General features: G+C 37.7%; 4 protein-coding genes across 4 annotated transcripts; 1 reads left to right on the plus strand and 3 right to left on the minus strand.

Moving 5' to 3' along the window:
• Positions 1 to 6: 6 nt before the first annotated feature.
• On the minus strand, positions 7 to 3,814 carry MONOS_8492 (P-type ATPase (P-ATPase) Superfamily Protein; the record flags this gene model as incomplete). The annotated part of the gene is made up of 2 exons (XM_067878908.1): positions 7 to 3,561; positions 3,648 to 3,814. 2 exons carry the CDS (start codon positions 3,812 to 3,814, stop codon positions 255 to 257), a joined length of 3,474 nt encoding a protein of 1,157 aa, XP_067723631.1. The 3' UTR covers positions 7 to 254.
• A 210-nt stretch (positions 3,815 to 4,024) lies between these two features.
• MONOS_8491 (putative Proteasome subunit beta type-7-B) lies at positions 4,025 to 5,429 on the minus strand. Its single transcript, XM_067878907.1, has 6 exons — positions 5,326 to 5,429; positions 5,091 to 5,226; positions 4,921 to 5,023; positions 4,712 to 4,822; positions 4,391 to 4,662; positions 4,025 to 4,250 (listed from the first exon to the last, which is right to left on the minus strand). Exons 1-6 carry the CDS (start codon positions 5,416 to 5,418, stop codon positions 4,147 to 4,149), a joined length of 819 nt encoding a protein of 272 aa, XP_067723632.1. The 5' UTR covers positions 5,419 to 5,429; the 3' UTR covers positions 4,025 to 4,146.
• A 757-nt stretch (positions 5,430 to 6,186) lies between these two features.
• Positions 6,187 to 9,465, plus strand: MONOS_8490 (uncharacterized protein; the record flags this gene model as incomplete). The annotated part of the gene is made up of 1 exon (XM_067878906.1): positions 6,187 to 9,465. The coding sequence occupies one exon, from the start codon at positions 6,187 to 6,189 to the stop codon at positions 9,463 to 9,465; it is 3,279 nt and encodes a 1,092-aa protein (XP_067723633.1).
• Positions 9,466 to 12,316: 2,851 nt separating this feature from the next.
• On the minus strand, positions 12,317 to 15,957 carry MONOS_8489 (putative Acyl-CoA synthetase family member 4; the record flags this gene model as incomplete). Its single annotated transcript, XM_067878904.1, has 2 exons — positions 12,317 to 15,799; positions 15,904 to 15,957. The coding sequence occupies 2 exons, from the start codon at positions 15,955 to 15,957 to the stop codon at positions 12,317 to 12,319; spliced, it is 3,537 nt and encodes a 1,178-aa protein (XP_067723634.1).
• Between the last annotated feature and the right edge of the window lie 1,315 nt (positions 15,958 to 17,272).

Here is a 17,272-nt window from a genome sequence, read left to right on the forward strand (position 1 = left end):
AAAAGATTTTCTGTACATACTTCTGAATATTGTACATTTAAAAACGCATTGAGTTTTTTTTTTGTTCTCAATATCACAAACCAATGTATAAAATCCTAATCAATAAAAACACTGCATCAAAAATAACAAAGATGCAAAAGCAGCACTTTGGTGTTATGAAATACAAATACAACGATTTCACATAAAAAAGCAAACAAGAATGGTTACTTATAAAAAGGAAAAAAATAAATAATCAAAAAGATGTTACATATTATTTATTGCTCTTTCTCTTTTGATGACTGCGATTTAGATTTTTCATTTTGCATAGTCTTCTTCATTCTATCAGCACCCATCGCAGCAGCCATCTTAAATTTGTTCAATTTCCCGGATTTCATCATGAAGGCCGACTTTCTCGCAGAAACTGAATAAGCAGAAGACATGAATTTCTCTTCAACTGGAGCTGAGCTAGATTTGAACATAGGTCCTCTAACGCCTTTCTGTTTAGCTATTGCGAGCTGAGCAACTTCTTGCATTGTCAACTTTCCAGGAACAAATCCCATTGGAACATATTCATTCATTGGTGGAGCTGGAGCATCCATTCCACTCAATGCAGCTTTAGCTGATTCTTCATCGGCTTTGCTTTCTGTTGAAGCAGAAGCAGAAGCAGTAGCAGGCTTTGGAGGAGCAGGCACTTTAATTTGGCATCCCTTTGGTGCACCACCATTCAAGGTGTATGTGCCTGCAGGAACACCTGGATCTGGCTTGATCTCGATTTCTCCATGGAATGGCTCCTCAGTACGGAACAAGAGGCGAACAAGAAACTGCACAGGCAGAATTCCGAAGCCGATGGCGATCGACAGCTTCCACAGGCGAGCGCTGATTGGAATGATACCGAAGATAAATGGAAGAGGCTCAATGGTCATGATGGCGTATTGGAGCACAGCTGTTGCAATCATAATCAGCATGAAGTTGGATGATTCAAAGATACGGTCAAAGAAGTTGAGCTCATTGTAGCAACGACGTGAGGCAATCTCATTGAACACTTGCATCCAAATGAACATGTTGAACACAAATGAGAAGTGCTCTTTCGAGAACACACGAACAGATGGATCCAGCAAGAATTCTCTGCAAACACCGTGTGGGAAGAGCAAGTGGCTGCACTCAATGACATCTCCTTCTTTCAGCGGGCATGGCACAGTTGGATCAACAGCTCCCCAGGCGAAGAGGCACACAAGAAGAGCAGCAAGCTGGTAGATGACACCAGTGATGATGTTTCTCCACATTGATGCGCAGATGATTTCGTCGCTCTTTCCATATGGCTTTCTCTTCAGCAGCTTCTCAGTTGGTGATTCAGTGGCAAGAGCCAAAGCAGCCAATGTGTCCATAATCAGGTTCACCCACAGCATCTGCACCGCTTTCAGAGGAGTGATGGCAAACACTGCTCCAATGACATTAATAGCAATAGCAACAAGATTGACAGTAAGCTGGAATTGGATGAACTTTCTGATGGAATCATATACATTTCTTCCCCACATCGCAGCCTTCACAATTGATGCGAAGTTGTCATCAGTGATGATAATAGCAGAAGCATCCTTTGCAACTTCAGTTCCAGTGATTCCCATTGCAAATCCGACATCTGATTTTGACAGAGCTGGTGCATCATTTGTTCCATCTCCAGTAACAGCCACAACATGTCCCATTTCCTGCAGTGCGCTCACAAGAGTGTGCTTGTCAATGGGGGATGAGCGAGCCATCACCTGAAGTCTTGGAATCAGTCTCTGTCTGTCTTCTGGGCTCAGGGCACGGAACACTGGTCCTTCAATTGCAATACCGTTCTTTGGATCGAAAATGCCTGCTTCTTCAGCAATGTGCTTAGCAGTCTCGATGTTGTCACCAGTAACCATTCTGACAACAACATGTGCATCGTGGCAGCGTTCAATGGCTTGGACAACTTCAGCACGAAGTGGATCTTTGATTCCAGTGATGCCAATCAGAGTCAGTCCAAATTCTGGTGGTGCGTTGTCTGGGTAGAGCTCGCCATTTGGTCCTTCTGGTTTAACTTGGCTCTTTGGAACATCTTTGTAACTGATGGCGATTGTGCGGAGACCGGATGAGGCCATTTTTTGGATGGTTGTGTTGATTTTCTCGCGAAGTTTGCTGTCAACCGGCACTTCAGTTGGCTTTCCGTTTTCTCCAACAACGATCATCTTTGTGCAGAGAGCAGAGACAATCTCGCTTGCTCCCTTTGTAAACACACGGTAGTTATCTTTTTTGTCGGTGATGACTGTCATTCTCTTCTTTTCAGACGAGAATGGGAAAGCTTGAACTGTTGTATTATCAGCTCTAATCTGGTCATAATCGAATCCGAGCTGTCTTGCAAAGAGAAGCATAGCACATTCAGTCACATTGCCTAAATACTGAACATTGTTGCCTTCTCCTTTCAAGTTTGCTGATGAGTTCATTGAAATAGCTTCGCACAGAAGGTCCAGATATTTATGAGGAAGTCCTCCCTTCGAAGACGAAGAAGCTGAATTTCCAGATGACTTGCTGGCAGCTGACCCGCCTCCCAAGTCATTGACTTTTGTGAAGTGCTCTCCGTTGAAGAATCCCTGTGCAACAGTCATTCTGTTTTCTGTCAATGTTCCGGTCTTATCTGAGCAGATGGTTGTGGCACCACCCATGGTCTCACAAGATTCCAGACGTCTTACCAAGTTGTTATCTGTAAGCATCTTCTTCATTGAATACGCCAATGAAATTGTCACGGCAAGTGGAAGTCCCTCAGGAACAGCCACCACGACAATTGTCACAGCAACAATGAAGTATTCAACCAAAACTTTGAGATATTTTCCATGATCCCACAGATCTCTGTCCTTGTATAATGCAATTCCCCAGAATGAGATCAGCAAAATAAGGGTCACGATAGCAGCATAAATTCCAATGTTTCCGATTTTGTCAGAAAGCTCCGAGAGTTTCTTTTGGAGAGGTGTATCTTCTCGTGCCTGTGCATTCTCCAAAATTGTACGCTTAATTTTTCCAAACTGAGTATCCAATCCAACGGCAACAACGACCATTTTACCCATACCATTTTGAACTTTGCATCCGCACAAAAGGAATGGGCAATTTGTTGGATCCTTTTTAATTAAATCGGACTCTCCAGTCATTGGGGCTTCGTTGCATTGGATGTCGCTTGATTCAATGCAAAGCCCATCAGCTGGAAGAATTTCTCCAGTTTGGACAACGAAAATATCTCCAACTTGCAAATCGAATATTGAAGTTTTGATTGTTTCTCCATCACGAATCACAAGAAGAGTTCTGTCCTTTTGGCGTTCGTTTAATTTTTGGAATTGCTTCTCTTGAGACCATGTGTTGATTGACGAAACAAGAGTAACGACAACAACAGTCATCAAAATTGCAACACCGTCAATCCATCCCATCTCATCCTCGCTCTCAAAGAAGACTGAAACAACGAGTGAGATTACTGCCAAAACCATCAAAATGATAAGTGTTTTATCGTTGAAGGCCTCCAACCACATTTTGATCCATGGCTTTGATTTTGGTTGCGGGAATTGATTCTTTCCATATCTATAAAAAAGTCAAATAGTTCGTTTTTTTAAAAACAATTTCAAGCATTTCTTTACAATTTAAAATTCTAGAAAAATAGTACACACTTTTCCTCTCGAATATTGAAGTCTGCTTTATCTTGGGACAATCCATTTGGAGATGTGTGCAATTGTTTCATGATGTTCTCAAGACCTCCGCACTCTTCAATTGCGCCCATCCCCTTCTCGTCCATAATATGCAACAGCTTTTCCTTTTCGATCCAAGTTCCTGACATAGATGAAGTTTTAACTTTATCGAAATGTCAACAGGGGATTAAAGCGATCTAAAATATTGATTCAAGCAAATATGGAACAGATCAATTAATTGTTTTAAATCACAGAAATGAAGCAACTGCAAATCATTTTAAAAATGAAGTTTTGTTAATATTATGAAAAATACATTTATAAATTCTCACCATTTTACTGGAATCATTACAAGATCAGTAAATTTTCATGAATTACATTTTTTATTTAAACATAATTCTCAGTTCGTATAGATGAAAATGTTGATGTGATGTATTGAAAAAAGGGATAAGAAAAAAGAAGAAGTGGAAAATTAACTCGATAACTATTGAAGATCTCCAACAGGTTCAATTTTATCATTGAATGGCTTGTTGATTGTAACAGTCTCGTGATGAGTTGCGAAATCGAAAACTATTTCTTTCATAATTTCTGAAACAATTAAGCAAATTATAAAAATAATAATAAATTAAAAGAAAGAATATATAAAGCAATTTAGAAATTAAAATTATTCATAGTTTATAATTTCAATAAATATTTATTAAGAAAACGTAAAGAAAAAAAAATCAAACCCGTTTCGCCTTTCTTCACTGTCATAAGGCCAGGAATCTTTTCTTGCCGAGGTGAAGGCTTAAGACAATGGTGATGTTGCTCGGTTATTCCATATGGAGGTTCCGGAATCTTTCTTATCACAACATAATCGACAAAGAAGCCACTTCCCTCATCGTTAATGATACCTGCAGTAATAGCCTCTTTCGCTAACTCAACAGCCTCTTCCTCTGTCATTCCCTCGTGATACTTTGATTCAATCACCCCCATTGCTGCATATGAACCAGATCCCTCACTTAAAGATGTGAAAATTTGAATTGTTAAAGAATTTGAACAACACAAACACAGCGAAATTAACTTTATCAACGCTCCCATGAGCAGCAATACAATATAAATGGGCTCCTGTATAATCACATCCTCCAAGAACAAAGTAAACTCCAAGATGTCCTTGATACCTGAAATATATCGCATCAACAACGAAATAATTAAAATCACAAGCATAAAAGAGAAAGACATAAAAAAATTTTTTTTGATATTATAAATATTTCCAAACGGGAATAAATGACGTTTAATTTGAACAACAGCTGTCTCCACACGGCTTGGTCGTCGCATGTTAAGTTCAAGCAATCTCAATTGGGAAGAAATCAATTGAGCAACTAAATGAATAATTAAATTTTTACAAAAATAAAAGTCACTGAATATATTTCTTGCTAAACAACATACCATGCTCATTATCAGTAGCTGTACCTGCCCCTCCACAATAAATAGTTGGAGTGAGATAATGAAGCTTGAAAATCGATTTATCCATCACCATATGATCTGCAGTCGCACGGGTATCACCTGCTAAAACAACGCCACCCTTTTCATGATGACAATTTAAATCATGCAAACGGTTGCAAAGAGCAAAAAAAAAATATGAATCGGGAAATTATCTCACAAAAGTTAACAAATTTCACACATCAAAAACAATTCCACATATTGTAGTCCCTGTTTTCCTCGTGCCTTTTAATGTTTTTACGATATCAGTAGAGCTGTGTGTTGAATTTGACATCGAAATAATATGATCTACCCATTACAAAATTTTATTTTCATGGATTTAAGATTTTCGCTGTCGGAGGTGCTGCGATCAGCTATATCTATTGGTTTGATTTTCTTTTAATGAAATCATTTTTTTCAAAGTCGTTTAGATTGCAAAGTTCGTGAATCGTCAATAATTTTGCTGGATAACTTTAAATCAACAAATATTGTGTGAAGAAACATGTTTTTCTTTAATTAATTTATTTTAGCTTTCAGAATTTATATTTGATGCAATTGCTGACATTATTTACAAATGAAAGCGAGAGTTTACCCATCCGCCAACAGTCAGGCATCGAAATGAAGAATACAATAAATGCAATGGTTTTGCACATTTTTTAGAAAATTAATTTAACCATGTGTAGTGCCTTCGTTGTTTAATTAGAGGGGCATTGGAGAGCAAGAACAAACTAATGTATGGTTTAGCCTTCCTCTTGAGAATCGTCAATCTTTGAAAGATAATGTATGTGAATACCCTATCAGAAATAAATTGTTTCCTTCTTTTATTTTATAGATTATTAAACAATTATGTTCGGCATATAGACCTATTTCAACATGTTCATGTAGCATAATTTCTACAATTGCAAAATTTGAATTACCATTCAAAATTTGGCCTGAACTATTCCCTTCGTTGAAAACATTAGCTGAAACGCATTCTCCAAATATTGTTGAATCTGTGTTGCAATGCCTTTCAATTATTTGTGAGGATAATGGAAATATCTTAATTGATTATGCTGAGTTCGTAATGTCATGCATCTTTGTTTGTGCAACTATAAAGACAGACTATGGCATCATTGAGCGTGCACTAAAGACTCTTTGCTTGGCATTGCCTTATCTAAGCATGCTGTTTCACTCTCAGGAGAAAATGAATTCCATTGTTAACATTATTATCGAAAACTGCTCACGTTCTGATCCAACAGGCTCTTCAATTCCGAGTTTTGTACGTGTTTCTGCATTTGAATGTCTTATTGCTCTTGCAGAATTGCATTATCCAGCTATTTATGCTCATAGAGCACAGATCTTTGCGGCTACTACAACTGTCTTTGACGAGTGGATTCAGAAAAACGAAATAGTCCTTCAAACAAAGAATAAAGTTTTGTCTTCGACTCCTTTTAAATCTGAGCAGCAGCAGCAACAACAACAGAATAAGGAAGAAGAGGTTGTTCGTTTGGCTCTTCAATTTTGGAAAACTGTTTCCGATAAAGAAGCAGAGTTTAAACAGATTCTTCCATCAGAAAATGCCGAAAGACAAGAAAAAGATGCGATGGACTCTGAGAAAATTAGTCAGTTTGTCATTTCTTCAACAGCAACGCCGATGCTGGTTACTCGGCTCTTCACATTACTCTCAATAACTGCAGCACAAATTCTGGATATTTCTCCGAATGCTGTTCAGCGGATGCAATTTACAGAAGATGATGCAGATTCTCCGACAGATTCGTCTTTAGACGAAGACTGCCCGTGTGTCTCAATCCACAACATGGTTCTATCAACACTCCGATCGCTCACTGAATGCTCTGGTGCAGCCATGTTTGACACGTGCCTGCCGATCCTCCGAGATGCCTTTGCGTCAGACTCCGTTGTTTCGAAGGCTGCTGCTCTGCAGTTCTTCTCCAACGTCGCTGCTGGATGTGCAGACAGCTGCGCCTCGCCCCTTGTTCTCGCAGTGATCACACAACTTTCGAATTTGCTTCCTCTCCAATCTTCTTCTGAAGCTTCCTCAATTGGCTGCTATTGCGCGAAAGACGCTGCTTCGTTCAGCAGTTTTGCAGCTACTCCTTTTTTCATTGGAACTGATGCTGGAAAGCAACAGCAGCAGCTTATGAACCCCAGCAATTTTAGTTCATCAAGTCAGATACTTGGAATGCCTGTATCTTCTGAAACGAGTTGCTCTTCATGCGCTTCCAACCAGCAAATCTCGCTTTTTTTGCGTTTTTCTGCAGCATCTGCTATTCAATCGTTGTGCGAGTCAAAGAAAAGCTGTCTTTTTGGAGAAGAAATCCTGAAGCCTCTTCTGCTTTGCATATGCAGGCTATTTCACGATGAAGAATGCCTCTCTCAATGCGGTGCTGCTGCACTTATTGCGCTTGCTTCTATGAATGGAAATAATTTAACTGGTAAAAAATTCAATGCTGATGACGTAGAAGAGACAGATGAAGAGACTGATGAAGAAGTTGAAGATGCAGATGCTTTGAATGCTTCAAGCCAACAATCTGTAAACTACAGTTCATCTTATGCTTCTCCTGCGACTCTTTCCAGCAGTTATAATCCATCTTCTTCTGACTCTCTTTTAACGTCTCAATTTTCAGTGCGGCATTATCCGCTCGATTTTTATGTTCTTGTGCTTGTGAATCATCTTCTCATACCAATTTTGAGAGATCCGAATTCAAGTCTATCTGATGAATTCGCAAAGGGTCAAGCGATTTCTTCTGCTTCTGCTTCTGCTTCTGCTTCTGCTTCAGTTTCTGGTCAATTCTCGACTCAATTAGCATCTTCATCAACTTCATCGTCGTCGTCTTCTTCTTCTCTTCCTTCTCCTTCTATTTCTTGCTATTTATCTTGCCTTAAAGCTGCTTCTGAGCTTATCAGAACCTCTGGCAGTGTGGATGAATCATATCTGACCAATTTGCTTCCTGTTATTATCAAAGCATTCGATCAATCAGCTCATATTTCATTGGAATCTATTCCAACACAAGCTAATCGCACTGATCAATTGACTCATTCAGTTGAATTGCTGCTTGGAGGTGTATCCATTAAAGATAAAAATTCTCTCTTTTCTATTCCTATTCCTATTAAAACATTAAATGAATCACTTTTATTGAAAGACCACGCGCTGATTCTCATCAACACAATTCTATCAGCTTTCAAAACTCCTCCTCCATTTGAAGGAATTCACTTGTTATTATCGAAAATACACGAATTTTGTGATGCCCTTGCTGCTGTTTGCACAGTTGAAGGTCAAATTATCAAAAAAGACAGTATTTTCGACAGAGAAAGGAGTTACAATTCACAAATGCATCCAACAGACAGCTTTTTTTTCTCAAAAGAAGCTTTGCTTCTTCAAGAAGACATGCTGCGAACAATCTGCCTCTGTTTTAAATGCCTCTCAGCTGCTCAAATACTTCCATATTTCTGTCATTTTTTCCAGTTAATCATTCAGCGCTCTTTAGAGATGCCAGATGTTGTTCATATTTTTCAATCTGCCTGCTCGGTGATTGCCTCTGCCGCAGAAGCAATAGCTCTGCTTTTAAATGAACAGTGTGACCCACAAAATATTTCTGCAGGCACTTCTACAGGCGGATCATCTTGCCAAACTGTTATTTCTGTTCTCTCAAGTACTTTTCAAAGAGTTGCTGCGCTTCCTGCCAGCCAAAGTCCTCTTCCATCAAAAACTGCTCTGTTTAATTGCTGTCGTGTTCTAGTCTCAAAGGGAAGAGGGAAGTGCTTTGGGATTGCTGCTCCAATCTTACCATTTCTTCTGAAAAACGCAGCACCTCAGCTTTTGACAAACGAGAATGAGAAGATTGAAGGAAGGAGTTTTGCAGGTGATAACTCGAATATGCTGTTGTTCGATGTGAAGGAGCTGCAGAAATTGAGACATTCGATTATTTCATTTGTGATTGAGTGCGTTCCTTTGCTATTTGGCTCTGTGTTCGTGTCCAATATTTCACCATCATCGACATTATCATCACCTCCTTCTGCTTCTTCAACAACATCAGTATTTCAGCTCCAAAAATCATTTCTTTCAGAAGTCTACGACTTACTCGAAGGAATTCATCTTGACACCGACAACACTGTTCAAGTGACGTTGGATATTATTGAACTTATCTTACTTCTTCTTCCTTGCAAGCTGCAAGACACTGGTTCTATATCGTTTTTGTCTGATTCGCCGTTTTTGTCTCTTTACTCATTGGAAGAGTTGCAGAATTTTATTGACACTATTAAATGTACCAGGAGAAGATCGGGGCGTATTCAAAAACTGAAGTTATTGCTTTATAGTTACTATCAACCTGACGATTCAGATTGATTTTCGAAATAATTTTAGAATTTAATTTCAATTTTTTTTATTGTTTATTCTAAAGCATTTTATTCCGCTGAATGAACGAAAAGAAAACAAATGGCGTGAATTAGGGTACAAAATTATTGTCGATAACCTTTTTGAAGCTTTTATTTATCAATAGTTAGAAGGCGTCAATGGAAAGAATCTGCAAGTTTTTGGCTCTTAGCGTTTTTTGGATGATAAATGTTCACTTCCATTTCTTTCACAAAGAAATTTGTTTGAAACCTCTTATATTACAAAAATTAATGCCGCATTTCCATCAGTTTTTAAGTTGAAATTTTTTTTTTTTGAAATTTCAATTCAAAAAACTTATGTTTTTATTTCTTTATCTTTATTATTTGTAAATTATTTAGCTGAAATTTTTTTTGTGAACTTATCACATAGGCTTTTTTTGCAAAATCCATGAAAGCATCTCAATCTTTCGTTTTTATAAATTGTATTTTGTTTACACACATTTTTTCAAGCTTTGCCATTTTTGAGAAGAACTGAAACCTTTTTTTGAAATAAAGATCTTTTTGTTTTTTGTCGAGATGAACATTCAAAAAATAACTTCTATTCCATAAGAAATGAGTTCAATAATAAAATAAAAGATTTTTGAAAGTGTATTTACAACCTTATTTTTTTTCAAATCGATGTTTTTTGAAATTAACTTTTTGAAAAACATGTCCGTTGTTTTCATTTACGATTCACTTGACTTCATAGTTTTTCAAGGAAACAAATCAATTTTCATCAACATTTGCATAAGCTATCAATTAATCTCATTTGAATACAAGCCATTCTGAAAATGAGATTTTATTTTGAAAATTCTTGTGATATCTCCAAAGGATTAGTTGAAAAGTTTGATTTACCAGTTTTCAGAAATCAGCAAATTGGATTTGTTATTAGTTTTTTTTTTTTTTTTTTTTTTTTTTTTTTTTTTTTTTCATTTTGATTTGTTTGCAGAATTTGAATATTTCCACGACAAAAAATAGAAAATAATAATCGAGGAAATGAATGAGTTAGTAATTATTATATATAGAAAAGGATTGAAATATTTTGTTTCAAAAGAAATTGCTTGATAGAATTGATAAAATGATTGAAGAAGAGAAACTATCAATGGAAAATGCATCGTTGTTGCTGAAACACATTGGATATTGTAAAATTCTTTTTGGATGGTGGAGTTCTGTCTTTAATAATTCCTTGCTACGTGGAAGATTTGAGAAAATGATTGTTGATGAAGATAAGAAAAATGAAGAAAAGAACGAAAAACTACTGGCAGATCTTTGCAAATGCGATCTAATGCTTGGATTTGGCTTCTCGTCTGAATTACTTTCAATCTGTGTTCCTTGTCTTCTGAAAATTGCATTGAACAAGGAGGAAAATGAGGAGATTCAAAAAGAAGTTGAAATAGCTTTGTTGGCTTTGAGTTGCATACAAACAGAACATGTATGATCATTTATGTTTCATTTTTGATATTACTATTATTTTTCTTGTTTCTTAACAGTATGTTAAAAACGAACTGTATTTGACTGAAATCAAAGAAATCATCGAATATCATCAGGAGCATCACAATCTAACACAACTTGCCTATCAATCAGCTTGGCAGTTTTTTACAGACAGATTTTTCAGAGATATAAGTTTGGTAGATGAAATCGTGAATTGTCTGCATTTTATGAGAGAGGCAGCAAGAGAACTGAATGAGCTGTTGAAATGTGTGGATTGGACGAGAGAGAAAGAAGAAAGAGTAAATGAAACGAAAGAAGAGCTTATTTTAATGAGATAATTCCAAACATTGGAGGAACATTTTGTATCGTTCAAATTGTGGAATGAAGAATTTGTTGGGATTATCAACAGAATTGTTCAGGTATTTCGAGTAGCAAAAGATGCTAATGCAATAAAAAGTCATGAAAATATTGAATCATTTGAAAGTGCAGCGAGAAACAAAGCTGTGAAAATTGATAACTTGTTGAAAGGCAGAGCCGTTGATGCTATTTTGGAGGAGATTCAGCGATCAACTTTGAAAGATTTTGAAATATGCAATTGATTGCATTCCTTTTTGAATTTTTCAAAAAGACGGAAAGAAAAGACGGATGGTGAAGGTAACAAAGCGAAACGAAAGGGATTAAAAAGATAAAAAATAGAAAGGATGGAAGAAGAAGGATGTGAAGACAACATCATCTGATCACTAGTATTTATTGAGTGCTATTTGATATTACCCCATCTCAGAGATGAATATTATCCATAGCTGAATTAGATAATCATTTATTCTAGTACTTCAACAACAACTGTAGACGAGATGAGAGTCAACAGAAAAGTTAATGCGCGATTGGTAAAAAGTTAGTCTTTGAGACTTTTTCATCCTCTTTCTCGTTCTATCTCAATCGAACCAGCATCAACAGCCACAAAGCTTTCAAAATAGCCTCATTTTCAAAGTTGGAAAAATTTGGCGTGTATGACGTGCGAGAATAGAAGACAGCACAATTTTCTCCAATTAGCATCAACACCATGTCGCATTTTGTTGCAAAGCATTTCAAGCCGAGAAGAATCCTTCAGAAGATCGGTGGGTTGCAATGCGTTTTGAGGAACATGTTTAAATGAACCATTTCATGTCAGATATCTTTGTAATTCTTATTCTTGATTGCCAACCTGAAAATATATTGCAGATAGACAAATCAAATTAAAGAATCTCATTGAAACACATTTTTTTTTTAAAAAAATTCAAAATAAGTGATATCAAAATCAAATATATTAAAATAAGATATTATTTTTTTTCTCAGCTCAAATTGTCCGTTAACCCTTCTCGTTTTCAAATACTGATTCAAACCTTCTAAAACCTCATTCATTTCAGCAACCGCAAAATGGAAAATACATAAAGATTGTTATCTCTGCATCCAACAGAGAAGGCGTCACTGCCAATAACACACGGAGAAGAAAACACCAGCGAAGGGAGCTGCAAGACAGCTACAATGTGTGCTTCAAGAGCATTTGCGTCAATTTCCATAAAAATTACATCTCCATTCTGCGAAGGAATCACCACCAAGCTTAGAAATGGTGAACCAGTTCCTCTCATTAACACAGCTGGCGAGGCAGATAACAGTGGGGAATAGGAGACATTTTTTGAAGCATCTTTCTCCATTAAAACACAATCAAATCCAAACACCCGATGCTCAACAATTGCAACTTCAATCTTTCTATCGTTGAATCTGCATCTAAGAAGATGAAGCATATTCCCACTCCCAGAAAACAGTGCAATAATGCATTCATATGTTTGTTTGTTCATTTGAAGAAGGAGAGCATCCAAATGGAATGATCCTTTCACACAGCACAGCTCCTCAGGAGAAATTGTGTAGTTTCCAATTATTTCTCCAGCTGGATTCACAAATGCAACATATCCGCGGATGTCCACAACGCACCAGCATTCATCAAATGCACGTTTGGAATCTGTGATAGAAGAACTCTTTGATGAGGAAGAAGAAGATGCAGATGAAGATAATTCGGCATGTCTCCCACTTCCAAAAGACAAGTGAAGTACAGAAGAAACAATGGGATGCGAACTGACATGTCTTTGCCATTCACACAAAACACTTCTTCCACCTCTCTTGTCGCTCTCGATTGTTCTAAAGCAAAACAAGTCTCCGCCCAGTGTCGCAACAACAAAAATCTCTTTGGATGAAGACATAGAAGGATAAGTCGAAAAACAGAACGATCGTCTTGCTGCTCTTTCAGAACAAGAAGCATCCGCTGATGCAACCAGTTCTCTGCTTATCGCTTCATCTCCTGCAGTTGCAGCTTCAAACAACACCTGCTGCTCCATCGTTTCCGTGTTAACAGAGATAATCTGCCCACTTCTGGTGAATATCCAAGCTTCATTGCAGGCGCTTGTATTTGGAACAGGAAACGGAGCTAATTTTGCTCCCTTAGGATCTCTCAATTCAACCGTTCGAATTGTTGAAGTGCACTTTGGCAGTTCTTGTGATCTTTCTTCACTCATTTCGACTTTCGAATTGACAATAAATAAACTGCTGTCAACGTTGCAAGTGATGTATGAAAAAATCGTGGATATCCTGTCTGAGCAATAAGAGACATTCAAAATACTCCCACCTGCATCTGAAAGGGGACGAGTGCCGAGAGTAAGCTGGGGAAATATTGTTGCTTCTGTGGAATGCAAAGGAGGTGGAGAAGAAGACGGAACAAAGCAAAATGAAAGAGTCGGCGAAAAAGCAGAAGCCAAAATGCAGTTTGACGGAGGATTCCCAAGCTGTACAGCGCACACCTTCGAATCCACACAACTTCCCAAATCAAAAGCGCTTTGAAGACAGATCTTCACTTGCTTGCTATCAAAAGCGAAACAAAGCGAATCATCTGAAGAAGAAAAAGATGATAAGCCTGTTCTTGTCAATGAAGTTATTTTAAGAAGCTGAACAATATTATCATTTTTCTCCAGCAGTTCCTTGGCAGAAGACAGCTTGATACAAACGTGACAGAAAGGATGTTGTTGTGTTTTGTATTTGCGAGGCATACGTGAAAACTCCTTTAAAGCGAAGCCACTGCTAAAGGAACATCGATCATCCGTCAAACGCTGGTTATGTGAGACAAACACTCGAACGCTGTCTCTCCCAAGAACACTTCCCAGTACAGACACCGATGCAGACAGTGTGCTTCTGAGCGTCGCCCCGATTAGTTCCTGCCGTACATATCCTATCCCGTCGATCCCACGCGGTAACTGCTCTACAATAGGTGCCAGTACCTTCTCGACAACAGCTGCTGCCTTCTTGGAGTCACCACCAAGATACACAAAAGATGGATCTGCATCCAGTGTTGAGTGAGTCAGCTCCGTATCTAAGTCTCCAAGTTCGCTTTTCCACACACTCCACACAAACAGCGCAATGTTCTCTTTGTTTTCCCCCGAAAGCTCAACACAGATGCTATCCATAATGCCTGAGTGCGACTCTTCATCTGTCAAGTCTGATTGAACAAGTTGAAGAATTCCCGATTTTTCATCTGTTTTTGTTGCAATCTCAGCAACCTTAGTTGATTTTCTGTTCTTCTGCTGAAACAATTGAAAAATTGCATTACATGTAATCTGCTCCAAGCGCACAGTATCCACTTTGCAGTGATCCGTCAGCGGAAACGAAGATACAACCACAACCACATCTGGCTGTGCATGCGATGGCAGCCTCTTTTTCGCTGCAGAAACCACTTCACTTTCAACAAACGTACCTAAAAACTGTTTGCTGCTAATAGATACTGTGATAATCGCAACAAGAATTCCTTCGTTGGCTCTTTCTGCCGCTGCATTCAGAACGAAAGCGCCTGCTATATGCTCAGAGCACTTCGCTGATTGGCTATTTAAGAGAAGTGTTTCATTCCTCACGTAAATAGCCTTTGCACAATCCACTCCCTGGAGTGATACCAGAATCTGCTCCACATCCTCCAGCTGCATCCGCTTCCCTCGGATTTTCACTTGGTTATCCCTCCGCCCAATCCAATGAAGCTCTCTTCTGGACTTGTCAAACTCCACGATATCCCCGCTTGGCCACATTGCCATCTGAGCCAACTCTGCCCCAACAAAACACATTCTGTTTGTTCCGCCAATTAGAAGTTCTCCAACGATTATTTCTTCATCTTCCTTCTTTTCATCTTCTTCTTTTCTGTTTGGCTTTTGAAATAAGTGCGATTTGCTGGCTTCGTCAAAATAATGTGTGATATCAATATCAGAGAAATCATCTTCCTCTTTCCCTTTCTGAATGTTATGTCTCCGAATAGCTAGTGTGGTTCCATAAAGAGGCCTGCCAAGTGGAACTCTGCATTCCTCTTCTGCCATCCACCAATCACGCGGGACTCTTTGAATGGTCGCCCAAACAGACACTTCAGTCACTCCATATAAATTGTAGAAAGCAATCTCCGCACAGCACTTAAACGCTTCCACAAAGGATCGGATGCACTTCGATTTTGGAAATACATCTCCGCCCACAAACACTACGCGAAGCGACGATAGATCCACCTGTACACTGCCCTGCTTCTTGCGCTCTGCAGCAGCTTCCACGGCCTGTGCCAGAACCAGCGGAGTTGTCTGCCACACTGTCGCCTTGCTGCGCATCAACATCTCCAAAAGCGCTATGGCGCTCATTCGCTCACCTTCTCCTATAATGCAAATGCTTGCCCCGCTGCTAACAGCTCCCATAACCTCTATCATGAATGGATCAAATGAAGGGCTGGTGCTTAGAGCAATAACATCGTCACTGCAGATGCCAGCCATCCTGCAGATGGAAACAGCATTTTCATATGCTGAGCATAGAGGAACAAACACAGGAGTCCAGCTCTTCAGAAAATTTCACATTACAATATAGAAAATATAAATTTAAAAATTAAAATTCATAATACATATACAAACATATATTTGAATAAAACAAGCGCTAAGCAAACTTGTACCAATGCATCAGCGCATTTTTGTTTTTTCGTTGTTCCAGATGTTGCCATGACATATCCAATTATTTGATTTTTAACAATCAAGGAAAGCTTTTCAGAAAGAAAGTTCCCTTCACAACTTTCTGCGTTCAAATGTCCCGCGTTTGCTGCATGTTCTAATTTTCGTAATCCTGATGCTCTATCAAAAACATAAACACATAAATTGTTCAACCTTTTTTGAACTTGGCTCTTTTTTTGAAAAATGGCAAGAAACTGATTCAAAATCATAATATGGTTTGAAACAAATAAGTATTAGATAAAGGCAAACAAACAAACATCATTTTGAACAATCAACAGGGAGATCCCAAGAATTTTGCATTCACAAGCCATTTTTAATGCCTCTGTGAAAGGATTGAAATAATAAAAAGCACAATTGATACTCCAAATAGCAAACAAGCAGCTCAGAAGATCAACGGAAGGAAACGCAATGACTCCAATTACAATCCGATCTTTTCCCTGTTCACAAATATTAAAATGTAATTCCAACGGTCAAATTTAAAAAAAAATAGTAAGAAATTCATATGACAAAACTATCTCGTGCATTAATTCGTCTCTGTTTCCTCTACATATGCGATTAAAATTGATGCGTGAAACACACTTTAAGTCAGAAGATAGAAAATCTTCAAAATGGATAAATGGCGTGTCAGGGGATGTTTCTTGCAACTTGTTAAATGCTAGCATTATGCAATTATCATCAATCTCGTTTTCTTTGGCAGTCATATTCTTTAACTCGCGTTTTTCTCAAAAATACAAAAACATGAAATTTCAAAGCGTTTATTATGGGAAAATGAATATTTTTTGAGAGTTGTATTTCTTTAGCGGTGATTATGCAAATGACAAATATAAGAAAAGATGTTTTGAATAAATATAAGTTTTTTTATTTCAAAAAGAGTTGTGGAAATGTTTTTTTTATCTGTGTTTAAGAAATGAAAAAGAAAAAAACTTCAAAAACAATGAAATCTGCTTCAGAAATGCAACAATTGTAACAAAATGTCTTTCAAAAATATCAGTTCATTTCAACCATAATTTATTTCACCTGAGTTTTCAAGTTCTTCATTTTTTTGTCAACACAAACCTCTGTTTTTTTTGAATCTTTCAAAACATCAACAGTACTTCGATATATTGTATAATATAGAATTTCCATATTATATTTATTTTCAAATTCTCTCTCTCTCTCTTTTTATTTTTTCCTTGAGGTTAATGAAAGTATTTTTGAAAATAAATATTCAACTCATCACTGTGATTCAAAAATGATAATCAATTATCTAATTTTTGAATGAATATGATGATCTTTTCCAAGTCGCATCTCTTTATATTTTGAACAACA

The sequence above is a fragment of the Monocercomonoides exilis genome, assembly GCF_001643675.1.
Source record: "Monocercomonoides exilis strain PA203 chromosome Unknown scaffold36-1065637, whole genome shotgun sequence".
Lineage (NCBI taxonomy): Eukaryota > Preaxostyla > Oxymonadida > Polymastigidae > Monocercomonoides > Monocercomonoides exilis.

What these genes read in the sequence shown, in the direction of transcription:
- MONOS_8491 (XM_067878907.1), bottom strand. Translation starts at nt 5,418, where the DNA reads ATGTCAAATTCAACACACAGCTCTACTGATATCGTAAAAACATTAAAA. An exon ending in TATGTGGAATTGTTTTTGAT is followed by an intron (nt 5,227 to 5,325) that starts GTGTGAAATTTG and finishes CATCATGAAAAG; the next exon opens with GGTGGCGTTGTTTTAGCAGG. An exon ending in GATAAAGTTAATTTCGCTGT is followed by an intron (nt 4,663 to 4,711) that starts GTTTGTGTTGTT and finishes CACATCTTTAAG; the next exon opens with TGAGGGATCTGGTTCATATG.